Genomic DNA, 18,999 nt, shown 5'->3' on the forward strand with positions numbered 1-18,999 from the left:
TGTTTTGGCTACAAAAAATTGCTTATTTATTATTAAACAACTCTTCCTCTATCCCTACACCTTACCCCTTCCATCCCCATTTTCCCAGTGCGCCTGACAGTGGTGGAGCACGACTCTGATCAGGGGAAGTCGGAGGTGACCATAGGCACAGTTGAATAGATAGGACTTCAGGCACGACCTGAAAATGGGGAAGGAAGGGGCAAGGCATAGGGACAGAGGAAGAGTATTCCAGGCACCGTGGTGAGTGATGCTAATGAGGCATCAGCCCAATGTGTGCAGGTGCTTTGCCGAAAAAGTCTATGGCAGGATGAGGACAACTTCAAATTTAAGGCTGAATTCAACAATTTGCCAAATTCTACACTCTCTACATTAAGAAAATGGAGTAAATCTACATCCAGGTAGAATTTCTCCCCAGCAGATAGTAATAATTTTTGCATTGATAAAGCTCCTTACCAGGTCAAAGCTTCTCAAAGCACTGCGCACAGTTCTGTAACAAGATTTTTGGTCAGCGAGATGGCTGACATATGCAAAAGGAATGAAATGCGCATTCTCTCTCCAGAGGAATGCAGTCTGCTTACCTAATTTCAGAGTGTTAGACAAGTTAAGGCTTGGGGACTCCATTACAGGTTTTACCTGTTTAAACTCCAGCAGTACCCCAAGCTAAGGTACTGCTGGAGTTTAAACAGGTAAAATCACACAAGTTGCTAACTTGAGACTGTCTGTCAATCTTCTCAGTTCTTCTCTAGCTTTGAACATCCGAATTGTTAGGGTTCGGCTTGTAAGACAAACAGGAGCTGAGTGGGAAGAATCCCAGTTCATCATACGAATGACAATATCCCCATTGAAGCCCAACGTTTTTGACCACACTTTTGGTCACTTCCCCCCCATCCCTTACTTGGCATCCAACCCCGCCACTGCACAGTGCTCCAAGTCACTGTCCTACATATAAATACAAGTTGTTGTTGTTGCTTACCCCCACCCCCATCCATCCAAAGGAAAATAGTAGTTTTCTGCAAAGTGCAGTGCCTCCAAAGGCATGGCAACACCACCTGGTTGAAGTACAGAGGTCCTGCAGCTGCTGGTGTTGTTCCCCACAGTGTCATGTCTCCCGGCTTCTCCCAACTTCCCAGCACTCATAAACAGCCAGGCAGGCACGCAGGTGTAGTGAATGGGGTGGGGGAGTGGGATCAGTGCCTGGGAATGTGGCGTGAGTCGGGCCAGAGCGAGAACAGCTGCTCCCACAGGACATGGTGCACAAGCATATCCAGTAGGTAAGTGGCAGCCACTGGAAAGCTTGAGAGCAGTGCGGAGAATGGGAGAGCCCGGCCTCGAGGCACCGTCACACAGTGGCACTGGGCACTCCTGTCTCTCCTCAAATTTTCACCAACTCCCAGATACAGCTCCCGTCACTAGATCTCCAGAACACCATATATCACCCTGGATGCTCCCCAACATGCTCTTCCCCCCATATATCATACCCCCAGACACCGCCATCATACCTCCCGGGTGCTCCCCGCCTCCCGATTATTTATCATCGCACAGGCGGCTGAGGTGTGGGAGGGGGCACAGCGTGGGGAGGGGTTTCAGTGTAAAAATTGCTCCAGCGCCACTGAGCGACTATATTTGTAGGTGAATGGAGCAGCCAATTTACACATAGCAATTTCCCACAAACATCCACAAAGGCTGCGTTTAACAATTTGCCAAGTTCTGGATGCTATGAAATGCTAACAGAGTAAACGAAGACTCAAGTGGAGCATCTCCCCCGTATTTCTTATTTAGTCCTTGGAACTACCTCGACTGTCACAATAATATAATAATAATAATAGCTTTTGCAATAGCGGCTTTTATGTCCGCGCCTCAAAGCGCTTCACAGGATTCACTAAAAGTGTAGTGACTGTTTATTTTTGGACACTTACTAACATTGAAATCTCCACCTGGGTGGATTTCTCCCCGACACAGGTAACAATAAATCCTTTGCAGAAAGAAAGGTTCGAGCTTTGCAAAACATTCGCAATGCACATTGTAAAACAATAGCAACAATATAGCAACATATAATCATTATTAATACTCATTATTAATAATGAATCCTGTAGCTCAGTGGTTAGAGCACTCGCTTTGCAAGCGAAAGACCTGAGTTCAATTCCAGGCAGAGGGCGAAACCTTGGGCAAGTTTCCTTACTCCACACTCCTAATAATAATCCCTCCAAAACCAAAAACAATAATAAATTGGTCATTTTCAATCTACGACTGTTTGTGGGACATTGCTGTGCGCAATTTGCTGCCGCGTTCGCCCACAAATATACAGTCAATTCACTTTAGTGAGTTCTGTGAAATGCAATATATATATATCAAATGCAAGGATTATTATTATTAATTAATAATAATTATTGGTAATCATTATTGTTAAAAGCTGAATGCAGAATGTAAAAGAAAAAAAGGAACGAGAGAGAGAGGGGGGGAAGGTGGATGGGGGAGTGTTCTGGTCTTCCCAATGTGGGTGGTTTGCAAGTGCTGTAACCTTTCAACGAGTTGAGTGAGTGCACAGAGCTTTCCTCCAGTGAGAAGTTAGGGGTTTGCACCATTGCCACTGTACACTGGGAGGTGTAGTGCTAACAGAGGACAGACCAGGCAACAACTCCCGGCCACCTCGCTGGGGGAAAGGAAGGAAGGAAGGAAGGGAGGGAGAAGCTTTTGCAAACTGGGAAGCTTGTTCTGCAGACCCAGTGGTCGTTGGTTTCGAACCATTTTTTGCTGCAATTTTTTTTTTTAAAAAAAATTCTTGTTCAAGGAGACAGGAGGGAGGGAGAGAGGGAGGGGGAAACTCTGCAGAAATCAGCGAACTGGCTTTTGCACAAGAGTGTGAGACGTTGTCCCTGGGATACAGAGTGTGTTGGTGGAGGCAGAGGGAGGTGATGTGGGTTGTAGTTGCTCAGTGACTGAGGAATGAGCCAGGAAGGGGGCAGGTGGAGACCAGCAACTAAGTTCATGCTGTCAGCCTGCGCTGCTGCTGTGGCTGAAACAGGTGCTGCTTTCTCACCTTTTATTATTATTATTATTATTATTATTTATTATTATTATTCTAATTCTTTCTTTTGGGCTTCACTTCTCAGGATTTCTCTCTCTTTTCAATTGACATCTCTCTCCCCTCCCCCTCTCTCCCTCTCTCCCTCTCTCTCTCTCACACACACACCCACACACACATGCACTTTGGATCCCAAAAGTTGCTTGTGATTTGCATACCTTCTGCAAAAAAAAAAGTGGTTGGATTTAGGTTTGGTTTTAAAAAAACAAGTGCAAAGTTTTGTAGAACGATTGTAATCCTCGCTTTCGGAACAGTGTCTTTCGCATCGGGAGGAGGTCTCGAAACGCCTCGCAGGATTTTTACTGTAAAGCGTAGTGACTGCTTTTTTTTACCCCACCCAACGCAGTTGACAATTTGTGCTCAGCGAAGCCCCACAAAAAGCCTGAAAGTGAATGAGTGATTCCCAGGACACTGGGGAGAAACTGCCTTCACTTTTCAAATAGTGTCATGGGATCTTTAATGCCCATCTGAACAGATAGAACGGGTTGTACCTGAACTCACCAACTTCACATTTACTCTTGGTTTTGGTTCCATACTCTTGCAGGAATCAAGTTTTGTTTACACAGTAGCTGTGGAGTTAGTTTGTGAGAAGTTTTAACTCTTGTCATTTACCCTCTTTTGACATAACCAGTGAATTGCTAAACTGGATGTGAATATGAAATTCTTCTTTTGTAAAACGCGTGATGTGGTGCCTAACTGGTTGTAGGGGCGTTTGAACAAGAAGAGTGATAAAATAGAGTTGAAATAGAATACACAGTATCTCCTTCAAAAACAACTACATGTATTTATGTAGTGGAAAATCCTGTATATATTTCCAATGGAAAATCCCAAGTATAATATTTTCCCTGAGTCTTTGATGTACATTTATGGTCTTACTACTCAGGACTGACAGAGGCTCAGGTCATCACTGGTGACAGTACAAAATACATCAACTTGCACGTCAGACCTGATGAACCTTGTGCTGATTGTTTGCAAACATGAAATAAGTGTGAGAATGCCTTTAATATAGTCTAATGTTCTGAAAGAGGGCATGATAACTAAAATTGCTGAGTTAACGCTGACATTTTCTCATGTGACTTGTGGTGAACAGTTTTTTGGTGAGGTCAAGGTTTGTTTGAAGTAGAAAATCCTGATGTAAAAACTACCTTTATGTAATCGGTGCAAACACTTGATTCAATTCTGTTTGTATTCAATGTCATCTTAGCACCAGCTGATGTGCTGGGTCTTATCTGAATGTGCTCATATTCCAGGTAGACACTTCACTGCAGTGAGAATTTAAAATTTAAACACAGAATTCCTTCACTACTGGTATCAACATTCCTCAGTTGGTGGCACTCTTGTGCCTGGGTCAGAATTTGTAAATTCAAACCTTGTGAGTTCAAGCCTGATATTGGGACTTTGAATTCACAGTGTAGGTTGATTCTCCAGCTCAGTCCTGCATTGAAGGAAGAGCATTATTGATCTCATTGATCTAACAACAATATTTTTCTATGAAATCATGTTTTGAGGTAATGTTGTGTCCTGGGTAGTGAGATGGGGCTTCACTGTGGGGTTTCCATTCTCGATTATGTGGCGATGGGAACTGCACTCCTACACTTCCTGATCTTGGGTTCCAAGCAGCTTTCTCAGAGTTAGTTAACTCCTGGCTCAGATTCTCTGGGTAGAATGCATTACTTTCTTTCATTCATTTACAAAGCATCTTCCCCTTACTGGTTGTTGCACAGTTGTACTATTCTTTGCTGACCCAAGATTTTAGCTAGAGAACCACTTGAGACACACCAAGATTATATTTCACAGGATTTGACAGGTTGGCAATGAAAAATCTATGAATAGCTGGATCTTAGTTTAATTGCCTTGCTACTTGTGACTCTAAAATGACCATAATCTTTTTTCTTTCTATTTAGTGACCTTTCCACTAGATTTGACTAAAACCAGACTTCAGATTCAAGGAGAAGCAGTCCAGGATCAGCATGGAGGCCGTAGAAGAGCAGTTCCTTACAGGGGGATGATCCGAACAGCTGTAGGAATAGTGAAGGAAGAGGGCTTATTTAAACTGTGGCAAGGCGTCACTCCTGCTATCTTCAGACATGTAGGTGAGTATTCAACTGGGTTCAGATTGAACTGGGCAACAATTTTAATTTGTTAGTAAACGATCAAATAGAGAGACGAGGATCTTTTTTTTCATGCATAGAGTGTTTAGGAGATGGAATACCCTGCTGGGAGTCAGTAGTTGAGCCAGAATCCATATTGACTTTCAAAAGGCAACAAAATATATATCTAAAGAAGGCATAACTATAAGGGTATTGGGAAACCGTAGGTAAATGACACTGAAAAGATTGCCCAAATGGCTTTCTGTGCTGTAAATTTATTTGATTCTATTTCTACGGCTCTCTGATTATGGACATATTAATCCCTAGACGTTCAGGCATAATGTCTCTGTTAGTATTCAGCTTATGCAATAATATCACATTAATATTATATTCAGGGTCACATGCATGAAATTAATATTATAAATGTGACATTATTAAGGCCTCTTCAAACATTAGGTATAGGTTTATCACTGTGATAGTAACATAAACTATGAAATTAAATTAATAAATGCAAATTTAAATAAATGTTGGTCATTTTACCTTGGCTTCCTCTGCTGTTGTTTTGATGGAAGCTGTTTAGTTGGTTAGAAGTGTATGGTCCAGATCCTATCAAAGGCTGTGGTGTGTTCAAAGTGATGACAAACTAATCCCCAAAGTGTTTCAAGCCAAAGCCACTCATTAATGTTGTAGGCGTCGAAGGCAAAATGCATTTGGGCATTAGATATACATTACTGAATAAAATTGTCTTAGGAAGCTTTCCTTCTTGCAATTGTGAATTTTTAAAGATTCCTAATTTTGCCTTTAAAGAAGCCATGTATGTCTTTAACTCAGCTGTATATTCGAAAGAGAAAACAACTCAAGAGGATGGGTCACTTTAATATACTTTAGTTTATATCTACCATAAACTTCAGATGGCTATGGTTACTTTTCTGAGATACTATTAACATTTTCAAAAATGTTTTATTCTTTTCAAAGAAGCTAGAAATGGGTCAACCTGCCACCTGCTAGTGGAAAGTGGTAATGCAACAACATGGGAACAGGAATAGGCCATTTCCTCATGTAGCTTACGGTGCCATTATGTCTATGACAACTCTCATTATTTCCATTTCCCTGTGATTCTCTGTATCCTCAATACACATGCTTACAAACTATCTTTCCTTTCAGGATTCTGTGGTACACACACCCACTTTGTCTGGAGCAACTTTATTGTGTTAGTTTTAACATAACATACAAAACATTGCACATTGTTACACACGTGGAATGTGAATATCAGTTTCACTGGTGACTTGTCTTTCCTATGGTGTGTTCCAGTGTATACAGGTTCACGGATGGCGTTGTATGAACAAATGCGCGATCTGGTATTCCGCAGGAATGAAGATGGCAGTTTCCCACTGTGGCAAGTAGCTACTTACTGCGAAGCATATAATACATGTACTTTAGTTGGTTCATGAATTGTTGTATTTTTGAAAATAAACTTGCATAATTCCGTTAGACCTGTAGGTCACAGGTTATCCACAGGACATCAGCTTGGATCAGATGACAGTACTCTTGCTTGTGCGTCAGAAGGTTGTGGGTTCAAGCCTTATGTCAAGATCAGCTCACAGTCACACTCCATTGCAGTACTTGAGGAGCGATGTATTGCTGGAGAAACTAGCCTTCGAATAAGATATTAAAGATCCCACCTGTCTGTTCACATGTATGTTGAAAGGTCCCATGATTCCAAGCAGGAAGCTGAAAGACCAATTTGCCAAGGGGGAAGCTGAAAGAGATCTAGAGGCTGTCAGTTGACTCTTCACTCACTGTCAGAATAATGTGAGGCAGCAATAAACAAGGCAACCAGGATGCTATATACTGTAACTATATTATAAAATCAGGTGAGTTCAGTAGCCCAGATGTCATTCTCAGGCTGTACAGTGCTCTGGTCAGACCTTGATTATTACATACAGTTCTGGTCACTGTGCCAAAATGGGGCTCCCCAGGCCCCAGAAGCGATACAGAGGAGAACAACAAGGATGATCCACAGTGTTAAGAGGAATATGAGCTATAAGCAAAAACTAGACAAGCTAGGGCTCATCAGTCTTGAAAGAAGACGACTCAGAGCAGACCTCACAAAGGTGGGATTTTAAAATGGGATAGAAAAAGTAAACCCAGATCATTACTTTAGGATGCATTATGACAGTACAACCAGAGGCTGTAGTTTAGATTTGTATAGGGCAATTTCAGGACAGATACTAGGAAGTTTTTCTTTACACAAAAGTCAATCAATGACCGGAACAGGTCGCCAGGAAAGGTGATGGAGACCAAGACATTAGACTCATTTAAAAAGCAGCTTGATGCAGTGATGGGGGGGAAAGGTAGGGTGAGTGTTATGGAGGGATGAGGTTAGATGGCTGAAGGGTCAGCTTCATCCAGTCTGTTCTTGTGATTCTGTTTGAAAAGTGAAAGGAATTTCTCCTGGAGTCCTGACCAAGATTCTTCCAAATTAACTGGTTAATTTGGAAAATTGCCTTAATTTGGAAGCCAGCTTTTCCAATTCTTTATAAGGCTAAAATCCCTTATGCCCACTTTCCCTCATATCTTTCTTGGCCCATTTTCCTTGTTTAGGTGTGTCCTTCCGCACTTTCTATCTGGGGTTGTGAATGTCCCTGAGACCCGAAAGATTAAGTACCACTTGAATAATTCCTGGCATTAGCTAACTTGATATCCATTGATGGGGTGGTGGAGAACTGTGGCCTGGATTGGCCTCAATGCTGAAAGGGGAATAATAATAATAATAATCCTTGAATTTGATATAGCGCTTTTCACGTCGGGAGGACGTCCCAAAGCGCTTCACAGAACACACTGTAAAGTGAATTGACTGTATATTTGTGGGCGAACGCGGCAGCCAATTGTGCACAGCAATGTCCCACAAACAGTCGTAGATTGAAAATGACCAATTTGTTTTTGTTTTTGGAGGGATTATTATTAGGCGTGTGGAGTAAGGAAACTTGCCCAAGTTTTCGCCCTGCCTGGAATTGAACTCAGGTCTCTCGCTTGCAAAGCGAGTGCTCTAACCACTGAGCTACAGGACTCCACTATGAATGAATAAATGCCAAATGGATTTAAAGATTAAAGTAATGAAACATTAACTTTTATGTTGTTTATTTTGTTTCAGGAAAGCCACATTAGTAGGAATGATGTCTGGTGCCACTGCTCAATTTATTGCCAGCCCAACAGATCTGGTGAAAGTTCAGATGCAGATGGAAGGGAAGAGGAGACTTGAAGGGAAACCACCACGGTGAGACACATAGGTCAGATGCTTATCGAATATATATTGCAATGCATATACCTAACTGCTGTGTGCAATTGGCTGCCGCGTTCGCCCACAAATATATAGAAATTAACTTTACAGTATATTCTGTGAAGCGCTTTGAGACATCTGGAAGATGTGAAAAGCGTTATATCAAATGCAAGGATTATTATTGTATTTAAGCCTTGATTTCATTGAGCATAAATATTTTGGTAACAAGCTAACTAACCATCCTGTAGTAATCAAGCTTACTGCACTAGGAACACAAGGTAAGGGAAAACACATTCAATTCATAATGTAGGAATAAATCAAGGATCAGAGTTTGAGGTCCATTTGACACTTGACCCCACCAGCCTCTTCTGTACTCTGTTCATGCTTGGGATGCTGGCAGTGTATTCCCTTCATATCGCTTACATTGGCTGACTCTGGCCTTGGCTGAATATGTAGTTGTGAGGAGCCACAGGAATGGGAGCAACCTTTCTTTCCACAAAAATCAACAATTACAATAAAAATAACCACATATTAAAACTTTCTTTTAACTGGATGACTCATTCAGTTTATTCCTTTTTTTCTGGATGTTTTGCAGCCCAGGTATCTTGCCTAAGTTATCATTCATCGTGTGAAACTAAATTACAAGTTTGACCGGCTATTTAGCTATTTAAAGGCACCATTATAGTTCCAGATGCGATCCTCATTTGATGTCCACAAATACTGTGGACAGAGATCAGGAATAATAATAATAACAACATAATAATCCTTGCGTTTGTTAAAGCTTTTATCACGTCTTGGAAAAACATGCCTGATTTTCCCCTCCTTAAGCCAGGGATCCGAAAACTAATTGAATCACCCTTCCACTACTGTCCCACGAGAGATCAGCTAACAGCGCAGACTAAACCCGAGAGTTTAGAATATTTGGCATCCTAATGTTGTTGCAGAGTCCATGGGATGTACCATGCGTTGATGAAGATTCTGTCTGAAGGTGGGATCCGTGGATTGTGGGCTGGATGGCTGCCGAATGTACAGAGAGCTGCCTTGGTGAGCCTGGGAGGTACAGCTTTAATTTTTTTAAAAAAGTGTGATGTAACAACACTGTGTGTTTGCAGTAATTGCATTGAGAAAATATAGCTCACAAAGGTGATCCTGCTGAAGGGGACTTTATCCCATTGTCCTAGCCAAAAATGCCTGAGATACAAATGATCATTCACATCATAGTCATTTGTAGGACATTGCTGAGCGGAAATTGGCTGCCACATTCACCAACAAAATACATTTTATAGTAATAATAATAATCCTTGCATTTGATATAGCGCCTTATCATGTGATCAAGAGGTCTCAAAGCACTTCACAGGACATAGTGTGGATTGACCATATTTTGTGGGCGAAACATAACACCCAGTTGTGCACAGCAATGCCCCATAAACAGGCATGGAGTGAGTGACCAAGTTTTATTTGGAGGATTGTTAGCTAGAACACCGGGAGACACTCCCTTCTCTTTTTGGATAGTGTCATGGGATCTTTAAAGTTCACCTGAACAGGCAGATGGGATCTCGGTTTAACATATCATCCAAAGGACAGCACCTCCAATAATGTAACATCCCCCCGGCACTTTATTGGCGCATCAACTTAGACTATGTCATTCCAAGTCCCGGACATGAGGCTTGAACCCACAACCTTCTGACTCAAAGTTGAGAGGGCTGACACACTTCAAAGTAAAATTCTATAAAGCACTTTGAGGGGTCCTGACATGAACGGTGCTATATCAAATGCAAGGATTATTATGAGTTTGGAATTGATTTGATATACAATTCAAAGTAGGAATAGACGTCAATTTATCTGAATAAGTTTTATCCATCTGGAGTACCCAACATAGTACTTAATCAAGTGGGACATTGAGAATATGCTTCAATTCTCTTTCCTCCCAGAAAAGATTCCTTTTTTTCCCCTTTCCATGTCACGATATATTTTAAGTCTTAACGTTCTTAACAATCTCTCCTGTTTCCAGATCTAACTACCTATGATACGGTGAAACATTCTTTATTGAGGAACACATCTCTACAGGATAACAGTTTGTGCCATAGTTTAGCAAGGTACCGATTCATTTTTCTTGAATATTTTGTGCAGCAATGTTGATACAAACAATAACAATAACAACTTGCACTTATATAATAATAATAATAATAATCCTTGCATTTGGTATAGCGCTTTTCACGTCGGGAGGACGTCCCAAAGCGCTTCACAGAAGACACTGTAAAGTGAATTGACTGTATATTTGTGGGCGAATGCGGCAGCCAATTGCGCACAGCAATGTCCCACAAACAGTCGTAGATTGAAAATGACCAATTTATTGTTTTTTTGTTTTGGAGGGATTATTATTAGGCGTGAGGAGTAAGGAAACTTGCCCAAGGTTTCGCCCTGACCTGCCGGGAATTGAACTCAGGTCTCTCACTTGCAAAGCGAGTACTCTAACCACTGAGCTACAGGACCCCATATAGCGCCCTCCACGCAGGGTAACGTCTCAGAGTGCTTATAGGGTGGCAGAGCCTGACTCCGAGCGGGAGAGGGGAGGTGGCCATGACCACGGTTGAAGAGGTAGATTTTCAAGCGAGACTTGAAAAAGGGTTGATAGGGGGAAGGCAGAGGGATTGCGGGAGAGTGTTCCAGAGTTTCGGGGTGTAGTGGTTGAAAGCACAACCTCCGATGGTGGGCCAGAGGGTGCGAGGGAGAGCAGGCGGCTGGTGCCAGTCGAGTGGAGGCACCGTGTGGTGGATTGGGAGTGAGGTCGGAGAGGTAGGGAGGTGTCAGAGAGTGAAGGGATTTGAACACGAGTGTGAGGATCTTGAAGTCGATCCGTTCGGTGATGGGGAGCCAGTGGAGCCTGGCCAGAACTGGTGAGATGTGGGCATGGAGTTTGGTCCGGGTAAGTATGCAGACTTCACTTGTAACTGAAAACAAAGCTTTAATTTACTTGGAATATGCTGAATCCTGTCCTTAAGTTTCCCCGACAATTCATTTGAAATTTGTTTTCTTTATAATTGATGTTCATTGCTGCACAATGCTCGAAAATAAAACTCCTCTCCCCTTCTCCATGCCATATCACATCAACTCACTGCAGAACTGCCAGTTCAGACAAAGTAATTTTGTTTTTGTTTCATTCATGTGATCAATTAAACCATTCGACATCTGTGATGAGACTATTCACGGCCTTGCTCCCTCCTACCTCTCCGACCTACTATCCCCCTACTTACCTGCCCGTACCCTCTGTTCCTCTGGCTTCGGTCTGCTCCACATCCCCCGCCCCAACCGCCCTACCATCGGTGGCCGGGCCTTCAGCCTCTCAGCCCCTAGGCTCTGGAACTCCATCCCCCAGTGCCTTCACCTTGCCTTCCCTTTCCTCCTTCAAGGCCGGTCTCAAGACCTTTCTCTTTGACCGTGCCTTCAGCTCCCCTCTCGACTCTCTACCCCCTCCTCGGTCCCTCCCTACCTTCCCTCCCCTCACCCTGACCATTTCCCCCCTGCTCGGGTCCTGACCCAACTGTCCCGCGCCTTGGGACGTCCTCCTGACGTGAAAGGCGCTCTCTAAATGAAATCTTGTTGTTGTTGTTGTTTCTCACTTCAGCATCTGCTCAGGTGTCGTCGCTGCTACGATGGGAACCCCTGCTGATGTAATTAAAACCAGGATCATGAACCAGCCAAGAGATCGTCAAGGAAGGTGAGGGTGTTGAGTGCAGCCCAATAGCCAAGCCAATAAAATGGTGATTTTTTTAAAATTCAATTTGTTACTTTATTAAGGTACCTTTATCCCACACAATATGGGATTCCAGTGGTTCTATGCATGGACATTTTTTAAATAGTTTTTTGAAGTGGGATTTAAGTAATTGTATAATCCTTAATTTGGTGTAGCGCCTTTCAACTCAGGAGATTGTTTCAAAGTGCTTCACAGTATATCCTGTAAAGTGGAGTGACTGTTTTTTGTGGGCGAACGGGGATTTGCCAGAATGTACATTGATTTTAAGATACCTTCACAGCATTGACTTTACTTTATTATTTTTTAGGGGCTTGCTGTACAAGTCCTCCTTTGATTGTCTAATGCAGTCAGTGAAGGGAGAGGGGTTCTGGTCATTGTATAAGGGATTTCTACCAACCTGGATGAGAATGGTAAACATTAGAAAATCTTTAGATATTTTTATTTTACCTTCAATGTAGAAAATTAGTTTTTGTGTTAACTTGATGTACGTATTTCTATTTCAGGCTCCGTGGTCACTGACATTCTGGATCACCTTTGAACAGATCAGAAAGCTAGCAGGAGTCAGCTCGTTTTAGCAGCTTTAACGTACAGGTTTTGAGGCTCTCAATTAAGATTTAATTTAATCAACATCTTCTACAAAAACAACAGTTAGCACCATGTGGAAACAAGCAAAGCTTGGAGATGTTCTGATTTCTGCGGTGTGTTCTATAAAGAGCCTGACATGTGGTTTACAACATTCAGGATATTTTAAGGGAAAAAATAAAACTGTCTTTAAGAGAACTAAAACCATCTAGTACTATATCTTGTTCCCCCTGAATGACTCAATTATGGTTAACAGTTATTCAACCTTTCATAACCAGTCTCACAGATATAACACGGTTGGAAATATCAGCTTTATTTTACAGCTCTGTATGGAGCACAACTTGAAATGTAATTGACAATTAAAGAAATTTGGAGTTTTAATTAATCTGATTACAATAAAGAAGTGAAGACGTAATGGAAATCAATTAGTGGGAGGTTAAGATGTAAGAGCATGAAACTGATTGTTTCCAGGTTCTCCAAACTTTAGTTCTTGCCAACCTGTGCCTAACACTTTCCAAGATTGGGTGAGCAGGAAGTGCCCCTGCCATTCTAGACAAACAGAATTTTCCATGCATATGTGTTTTGATACTCTTGTGCATAGTGATAAGTTTCATCATGCCTTAGAAGCCTGGTTGATGTACACATTCTGGACCCTGGATATTAGTTATGAACAAGAAGCACAATCCCAGTTTCATGTGAATTAAAGTATCCAATGTGATCACTGGAAGACAAAATGAATGTCAACTATTAACCAAGGTTATGCAACAGCAGTGCAATAAAATATTAAGTATTTTCTTTTAAGTACTCACAAATGTACAACATTTTTTTTTACTGAGGCATGGTTTGTTAATAAGATGTGAATGCAATTAGTGTCTTCGTTGGAATAAGTGACATTAGTATCCCATCAGTGGGCCAGGTTTGGAATCAAAGTCACTGAATTTGAAAGGAGATGTGATGGGAGAAATGCAGTGCTCCATTATCTAATGGAATTAAGACATTAGATAACAATGAATACTAGAACTGTTTAAACCTCGAGTAAATGAAGGCCGAATGTATAGATTTCATCCTTTCCAATGATTTAGCAACAGTCATGATTAATCACAGTTGGTTTTGTTATACCCTTTCAGAAAATGTTCTTCAAGGTTGAGAAGACCTTTCTTTCTTCACCTCAATAATGATCTTGCCTATGTTTCTGTTACATTCCATGCGTCTGTGGGCATCAGCTATCTTGTCCATAGGGAAAATGCAGTCAATGATTGGCTGAAGCAGGCCTTCGGGTTCAAAATGTGGCAGGACATCTGCTGTGAATGCTTTAACCAGTTCTTCTTTATGCTGGGGGAAAAATGCAGGAAAAATTCAGGTCCTACAGGATAACTTTTCTTTTGCGAATTGAGCTGTTTCACAATTTCCAAATACAATATAATATTCTTAAGACCTTACTTGTGCAGCAACTATAAGGTTTACTTTACCACAATAACATCCACTGCTTTTCTTTAATGATTGTTATTGCTTTACTGAGTTCCTGTATTTCAAATTTCATCAGTGGTTAATAAATTAATAAATTGCCAGATTTGTGCACAAATTAATAAATGAACCACCGATGCATCACTGACTTGCACTCATAAATGAAAGGTGTAGGTATTTCATAATGTTTTATTGTTTAAAGTTGTTAATGTACATTAATCATCAATAGCAGTTAAAATGAAGCCCAGCACTAGGAATATGGATTGATGAACAACTTCCTTTAGCACATCTCCACAGAGCAAAGATGTGTGCCTGTATCAGAGTCATGAGTTGAGTTTACTACTTTAGGTGTTCATTGAATATTATCTGATTCTATTGGGGACCAGTCCACTATGGACCTGGCATTTATAGGAAGATTTTCTGCCTTGTCAACTATCCTCCACATATTGGAAATCAATGAGGGAGGTGTCCCCTTTAATTTGGTGATTGACCTGACAAGAGGCAGCTGTTTCAGCCAAAGAGGTATTTCTTCAATGAACATACTTAAGAGGAAATTTCACACATTGTTGTGGGAGGAAGGAATAGAGGCTAGGGGAGAAGGCTTGTATGTGGTATGAACACTGTCACAGACTAATCGGACTGAATGGTTAGTTTCCATGCTGTAACGTTCCATATAATTCTGGCTAATCTAACATTTCAAAGGTGTGTTACATTAACCAAAGCTCAGGGGTTACCAAGAAAGATGTAAATAGCATGAAAGACCTACCTTCAAAGAACGTAACCGTAGCAAGCTAGTACGAATACTTCCTCTTTTGTCTTTTGAACAGCAGTTCTTTCAGAATATCTCCACGCACGTCACTGGGCACCATCAGTCCATACAGCACCCAACGGCCATCCATAGCCAGACACTTAACATTCTTCTCCCAATAGGATCCACCAACACAATCTAGTATAATATCAACTCCTTTATCTTAAAGGACAAAAAAAAACATAAAGGGCAACAGAGTCAAGGAACAGTCTGAATCAACTAAGCCATAGTTTAATATTCATTTTATCCCCCACAATTTTACCATTATGTTTATTGCAATTCTTTCAAAAAGATCAATTCAAACTAGGCGAACAGATTAAGTCCAGTTAACACCAGCCTTGTTGGTCCAGGGGCCAATGATATCTGGGGGATGTTCTGTGTGCCAATGGACTGCTAGCTGTGAGAGCTGTTTTGTGTGCCACTGGACTGCTGAAGAGTGGAGGGGATAAATGCCTGTCCTCAGCAACTGTGCGTAGTAGTGTGACTAAAATTTGCAATTAAAGATGGGGGCTGTGGTCTCCTTACTCCATAGTGTGGTGTGCTGGAAGCAAACTAGGAGAAGCCTTTGAGATGCAGCTTTCAACAAGTTGATGAGTAACATGATTCAGGCAGAACTCAACATCTGAATATCTAAGCTTTTTTTCTGGACAAGTACTTGACCAAACCAAGTGGATGCATAAAGGTTAATGGAATCTCCCAATGGCTCTGAATGAATGGACTACAAGATGCAGCACTGAGTCATGCTGACTCCTACATTTCTTCCCTGCTCTGTGGTCCTCTATTATTCAATATCAGCCAGGGTTTAGTGGGGGCAGTACAACTGGCCTCAACAATCCTGGTCTCAAATACATAATGAGGGTAGAAATTTTATTATTGGGCAGGACTGCTACATTTGACTTCAATGTGTTAACTCTTGGAAAGTTGAGGAAATTGTATGTGAGGGCAGAGTTGGGCTGAAATATAATGGTCTTCAAGGTTAAATAACCGACTAACGTATACACTGTCCAAACTTGTGAGGAATGGCTGCTTGGGTCAAGTACTGGAGTAGTGTTACTGACAGTATAAGTCTCAGTCCTAATGAAAGGTGCAAAGAAAAAAAATCTATGAGCTGACCTCTGTAACTCACCACGAGTAAACTCTGTTGCTCTTTCTAAGAAATCCTCTTCCTTGTAGTTAAATCCAGCAGCTGCCCCAAGTTCTGCACATATTCGCAGTTTCTCTGGTGTCCCTGCAGTTACTATGGGAACTGCTCCTGCCAAAAGAGTCAGCTGAATTACCGCTGTGCCAACACCACTGGCTCCAGCGTGGATCAATACCACGTCTCCTTTCTGCACCTTAGCTTAGCAAAAAAATAAATGATTACAAATTATAATCGCAGACCTGGATTCAATGCTGAATAATAATTTTATACACCCAATGCTGTCAAACACATAACCTTTTAAAAATATGCACACAAGGATTCTAATGTATGATCCAATTCAAGTCACTTTAGACTTTTTTTGTCCCTTCGCTTAAACCCCCCCCACCCCCGGAATAAACATTGGCACAGTTTGCTGTGCTGAGCACAAATTAGTTGCTGTGTTTCGCTTGCAAAACACAGTCAAATAACTTTGCTGTATATCTTTTGGAACATCCTTCTGATGTACAAGGTGCTATGCAAGGATTATTATCAAAAATTATTCTTGCTCATTATACTGTATCATAACACACTCTGAATGACTGGAAAATAAATGACAATGCATCCAGTAAGCTGAGACTTGACTGCACATGACTGATGCAAAACATACATTCTTTGCAAAGAGCTCTTGACTACCCATTACTCAAAATAGGTACTTGAATAAAGTTGATCGTAGTGGTTAAAAACTACACTGAAAGCACTTTCACTCGCACAGCACAGCTCCCCTGAGGGCACACGTTGTAGTCTTGTTGAAAACTTATTTCTTACCTCCAAAATGCAGCAGCTGATAAGCAGTCAACCAAGCCTCAGGAATGGCTGCAGCCTGGCAGAAGATCATATGACTTGGGACAGTCATCAGTTGTTCCTCAGGAGCTGTAACATACTCTCCATAGCCACCGCCTGCCAACAACACCATCACGCTGCTTCCAAGGGAGACGATTCCCTTACAACCATGTCCATGGCCCACCACAGTTCCTGTAGCTTCTAGTTCAAGAACCTCACTCTCTCCTTTGGGGGGAGGGTACATTCCTTTTCTCTGCAACATCAAAGCCACCAAAGGTTTCAAACTGAAACTAAAAGAATATCAACAACCACTCACAGTGAATATCAACTTCCCAATCCCAAAATAGCATTTTTTTATTGAAAGATTCCAATAGACGTCCTCCCGACATGAAAGGCGCTCTATAAATGGAATCTTGTTGTTGTTGTAGACCATATTTTTTTTATCCGCAGCAACATCTAAATAAGAAATGTCCATAAAACTTTTCCGCAGGTTTCTTGAAAAAATTCACCCCCTTTCTAAAAAGAGAATCAGATTTCAGTTTAGGTAATGCAATAATGAACAATTACTAAACATGTCTTCCTGGAGTTCTGACTATGAATGGTTCATTTAAAGACTCAAGGAGCTGCCTCTCTTCTAGGACAGCAAGGTCCTAATAATAATAATAATACATTTATTTGATAATAGAAATTACCTGCAGTAAATCAGCCCTGTTCAGAGCAGTGGCAAAAACGTTAATGAGCACCTCTCCATCCTTTGGCTGAGGTGTAGGCAATTCTTTAAGGTAAAGATTTTCTGGTCCTCCCGGCTGATCAAAATATACTGCCTTCATCTTGTTCTGCAATAAAAAATGAATTTAATAATCAGCTTTTTCTGCAACTGACCACTATTCCTTCTGTGGTCTCATTAAAATCTATTTTTGAGCAAACAAGCCCAAAATTCCTCTGCTCCCTATTGAATGGGGCAGAATTTTACGGACTCACACTGGGAGTTCAGATGTAAAAGGCTTCGTGACTTATTTCATTCCTCAAGAAAACCAATGCTGGCTGTTTCTTAAATGACCAGTATTATGTCACCATATAATTGAGTGTGTTTTTTTTTAAAGAATGTTATGGCATCACTTTCCTTAACCATTCACCCTCTGTGTGAAAAAGATTATTTGTTATAATCTTGAACCTATTGTTTTGGTCTTATTTTACTATTCTGCTTAGCATCTTATATTAGCTATAAGCTTCCCTCTGAGATATCTGTTTTCAAGGTTGAAGAGCATTAGATTATCATAGTTCATCCATCCAACAGTGCGAAACAGCTTTCAATGGGGATCCGTTGCTCCGAGTTTGTGCTACTGCAAAACATTCAAACTTTATTCACGTGCTATATAAATGCAATGTGTTGTTGCTGTACTACTGTCTGTTGGGCCTCTACGTGCCCCTTTTGTCATGGTGGTCAGCACTGAAGAATCCCAATGAGGATTCAACAGTACACTGTACAGACTGATCACTGACCTTTAGGGATCCACAGAGTCACTCACTAAACTCTCCATCGCAAAATACAGTAAGTGAATCACAATAGAAATTACATGCAGTAAGTCAGCTATGTTCATGTGGAAAAACACATTTAATAATCATCTTTTACCTGCAACTAAACACTACCCCTTCACTTTTGGAAGTTGTGGTCTCATTTAAAGCTTTTTTTGAGCACGCAAGCACAACATTCCTCTGATGTGAATATAATCCTTGTTATATCATGGATTATTTTATTATTTTCCATATTTTACTTCACCATAGATACAGTATGATTTGCACTTTATTTAGGACCTTTTAGGTCAGACGAATGCCTCAAAGCACTTTAACACTGGGTACCCGAGCTGGGGTTGAAGATGACCGAAAGCACAAAGAGGTACTGAAAGCACAGTAAATCTAAAATCAACACTATCCACCTTGGTGAGCAATCATACTATTGTGTATGTTTCTTACAGCAT

General features: G+C 41.2%; 2 protein-coding genes across 2 annotated transcripts; one reads left to right on the forward strand and one right to left on the reverse strand.

The window, feature by feature from the left end:
• The first annotated feature begins 2,632 nt into the window (after window positions 1-2,632).
• On the forward strand, window positions 2,633-13,862 carry slc25a27 (solute carrier family 25 member 27). Its single transcript, XM_007903284.2, has 9 exons — window positions 2,633-3,022; window positions 4,987-5,175; window positions 6,484-6,568; window positions 8,327-8,449; window positions 9,397-9,509; window positions 10,464-10,548; window positions 12,078-12,170; window positions 12,514-12,616; window positions 12,710-13,862. Exons 1-9 carry the CDS (start codon window positions 2,944-2,946, stop codon window positions 12,779-12,781), a joined length of 942 nt encoding a protein of 313 aa, XP_007901475.1. The 5' UTR covers window positions 2,633-2,943; the 3' UTR covers window positions 12,782-13,862.
• tp53i3 (tumor protein p53 inducible protein 3) lies at window positions 13,862-17,856 on the reverse strand. Its single transcript, XM_007903282.2, is given in 6 exon segments — window positions 13,862-14,120; window positions 15,019-15,069; window positions 15,071-15,222; window positions 16,187-16,399; window positions 17,006-17,273; window positions 17,713-17,856. Coding segments are annotated over 6 exon segments (1,017 nt in total). The 5' UTR covers window positions 17,851-17,856; the 3' UTR covers window positions 13,862-13,925.
• Between the last annotated feature and the right edge of the window lie 1,143 nt (window positions 17,857-18,999).

This window comes from Callorhinchus milii, unplaced genomic scaffold, assembly GCF_018977255.1.
Source record: "Callorhinchus milii isolate IMCB2004 unplaced genomic scaffold, IMCB_Cmil_1.0 Scaffold3, whole genome shotgun sequence".
Lineage (NCBI taxonomy): Eukaryota > Metazoa > Chordata > Chondrichthyes > Chimaeriformes > Callorhinchidae > Callorhinchus > Callorhinchus milii.

Bases quoted from the DNA above. Each gene is read 5' to 3' on its own strand.
- slc25a27 (XM_007903284.2), top strand. From the start codon at position 2,944: ATGAGCCAGGAAGGGGGCAGGTGGAGACCAGCAACTAAGTTCATGCTG. The intron at 3,023-4,986 runs GTGCTGCTTTCT...CTTTCTATTTAG, and splicing joins TGCTGCTGTGGCTGAAACAG to TGACCTTTCCACTAGATTTG. The intron at 10,549-12,077 runs GTACCGATTCAT...TTCTCACTTCAG, and splicing joins TTGTGCCATAGTTTAGCAAG to CATCTGCTCAGGTGTCGTCG.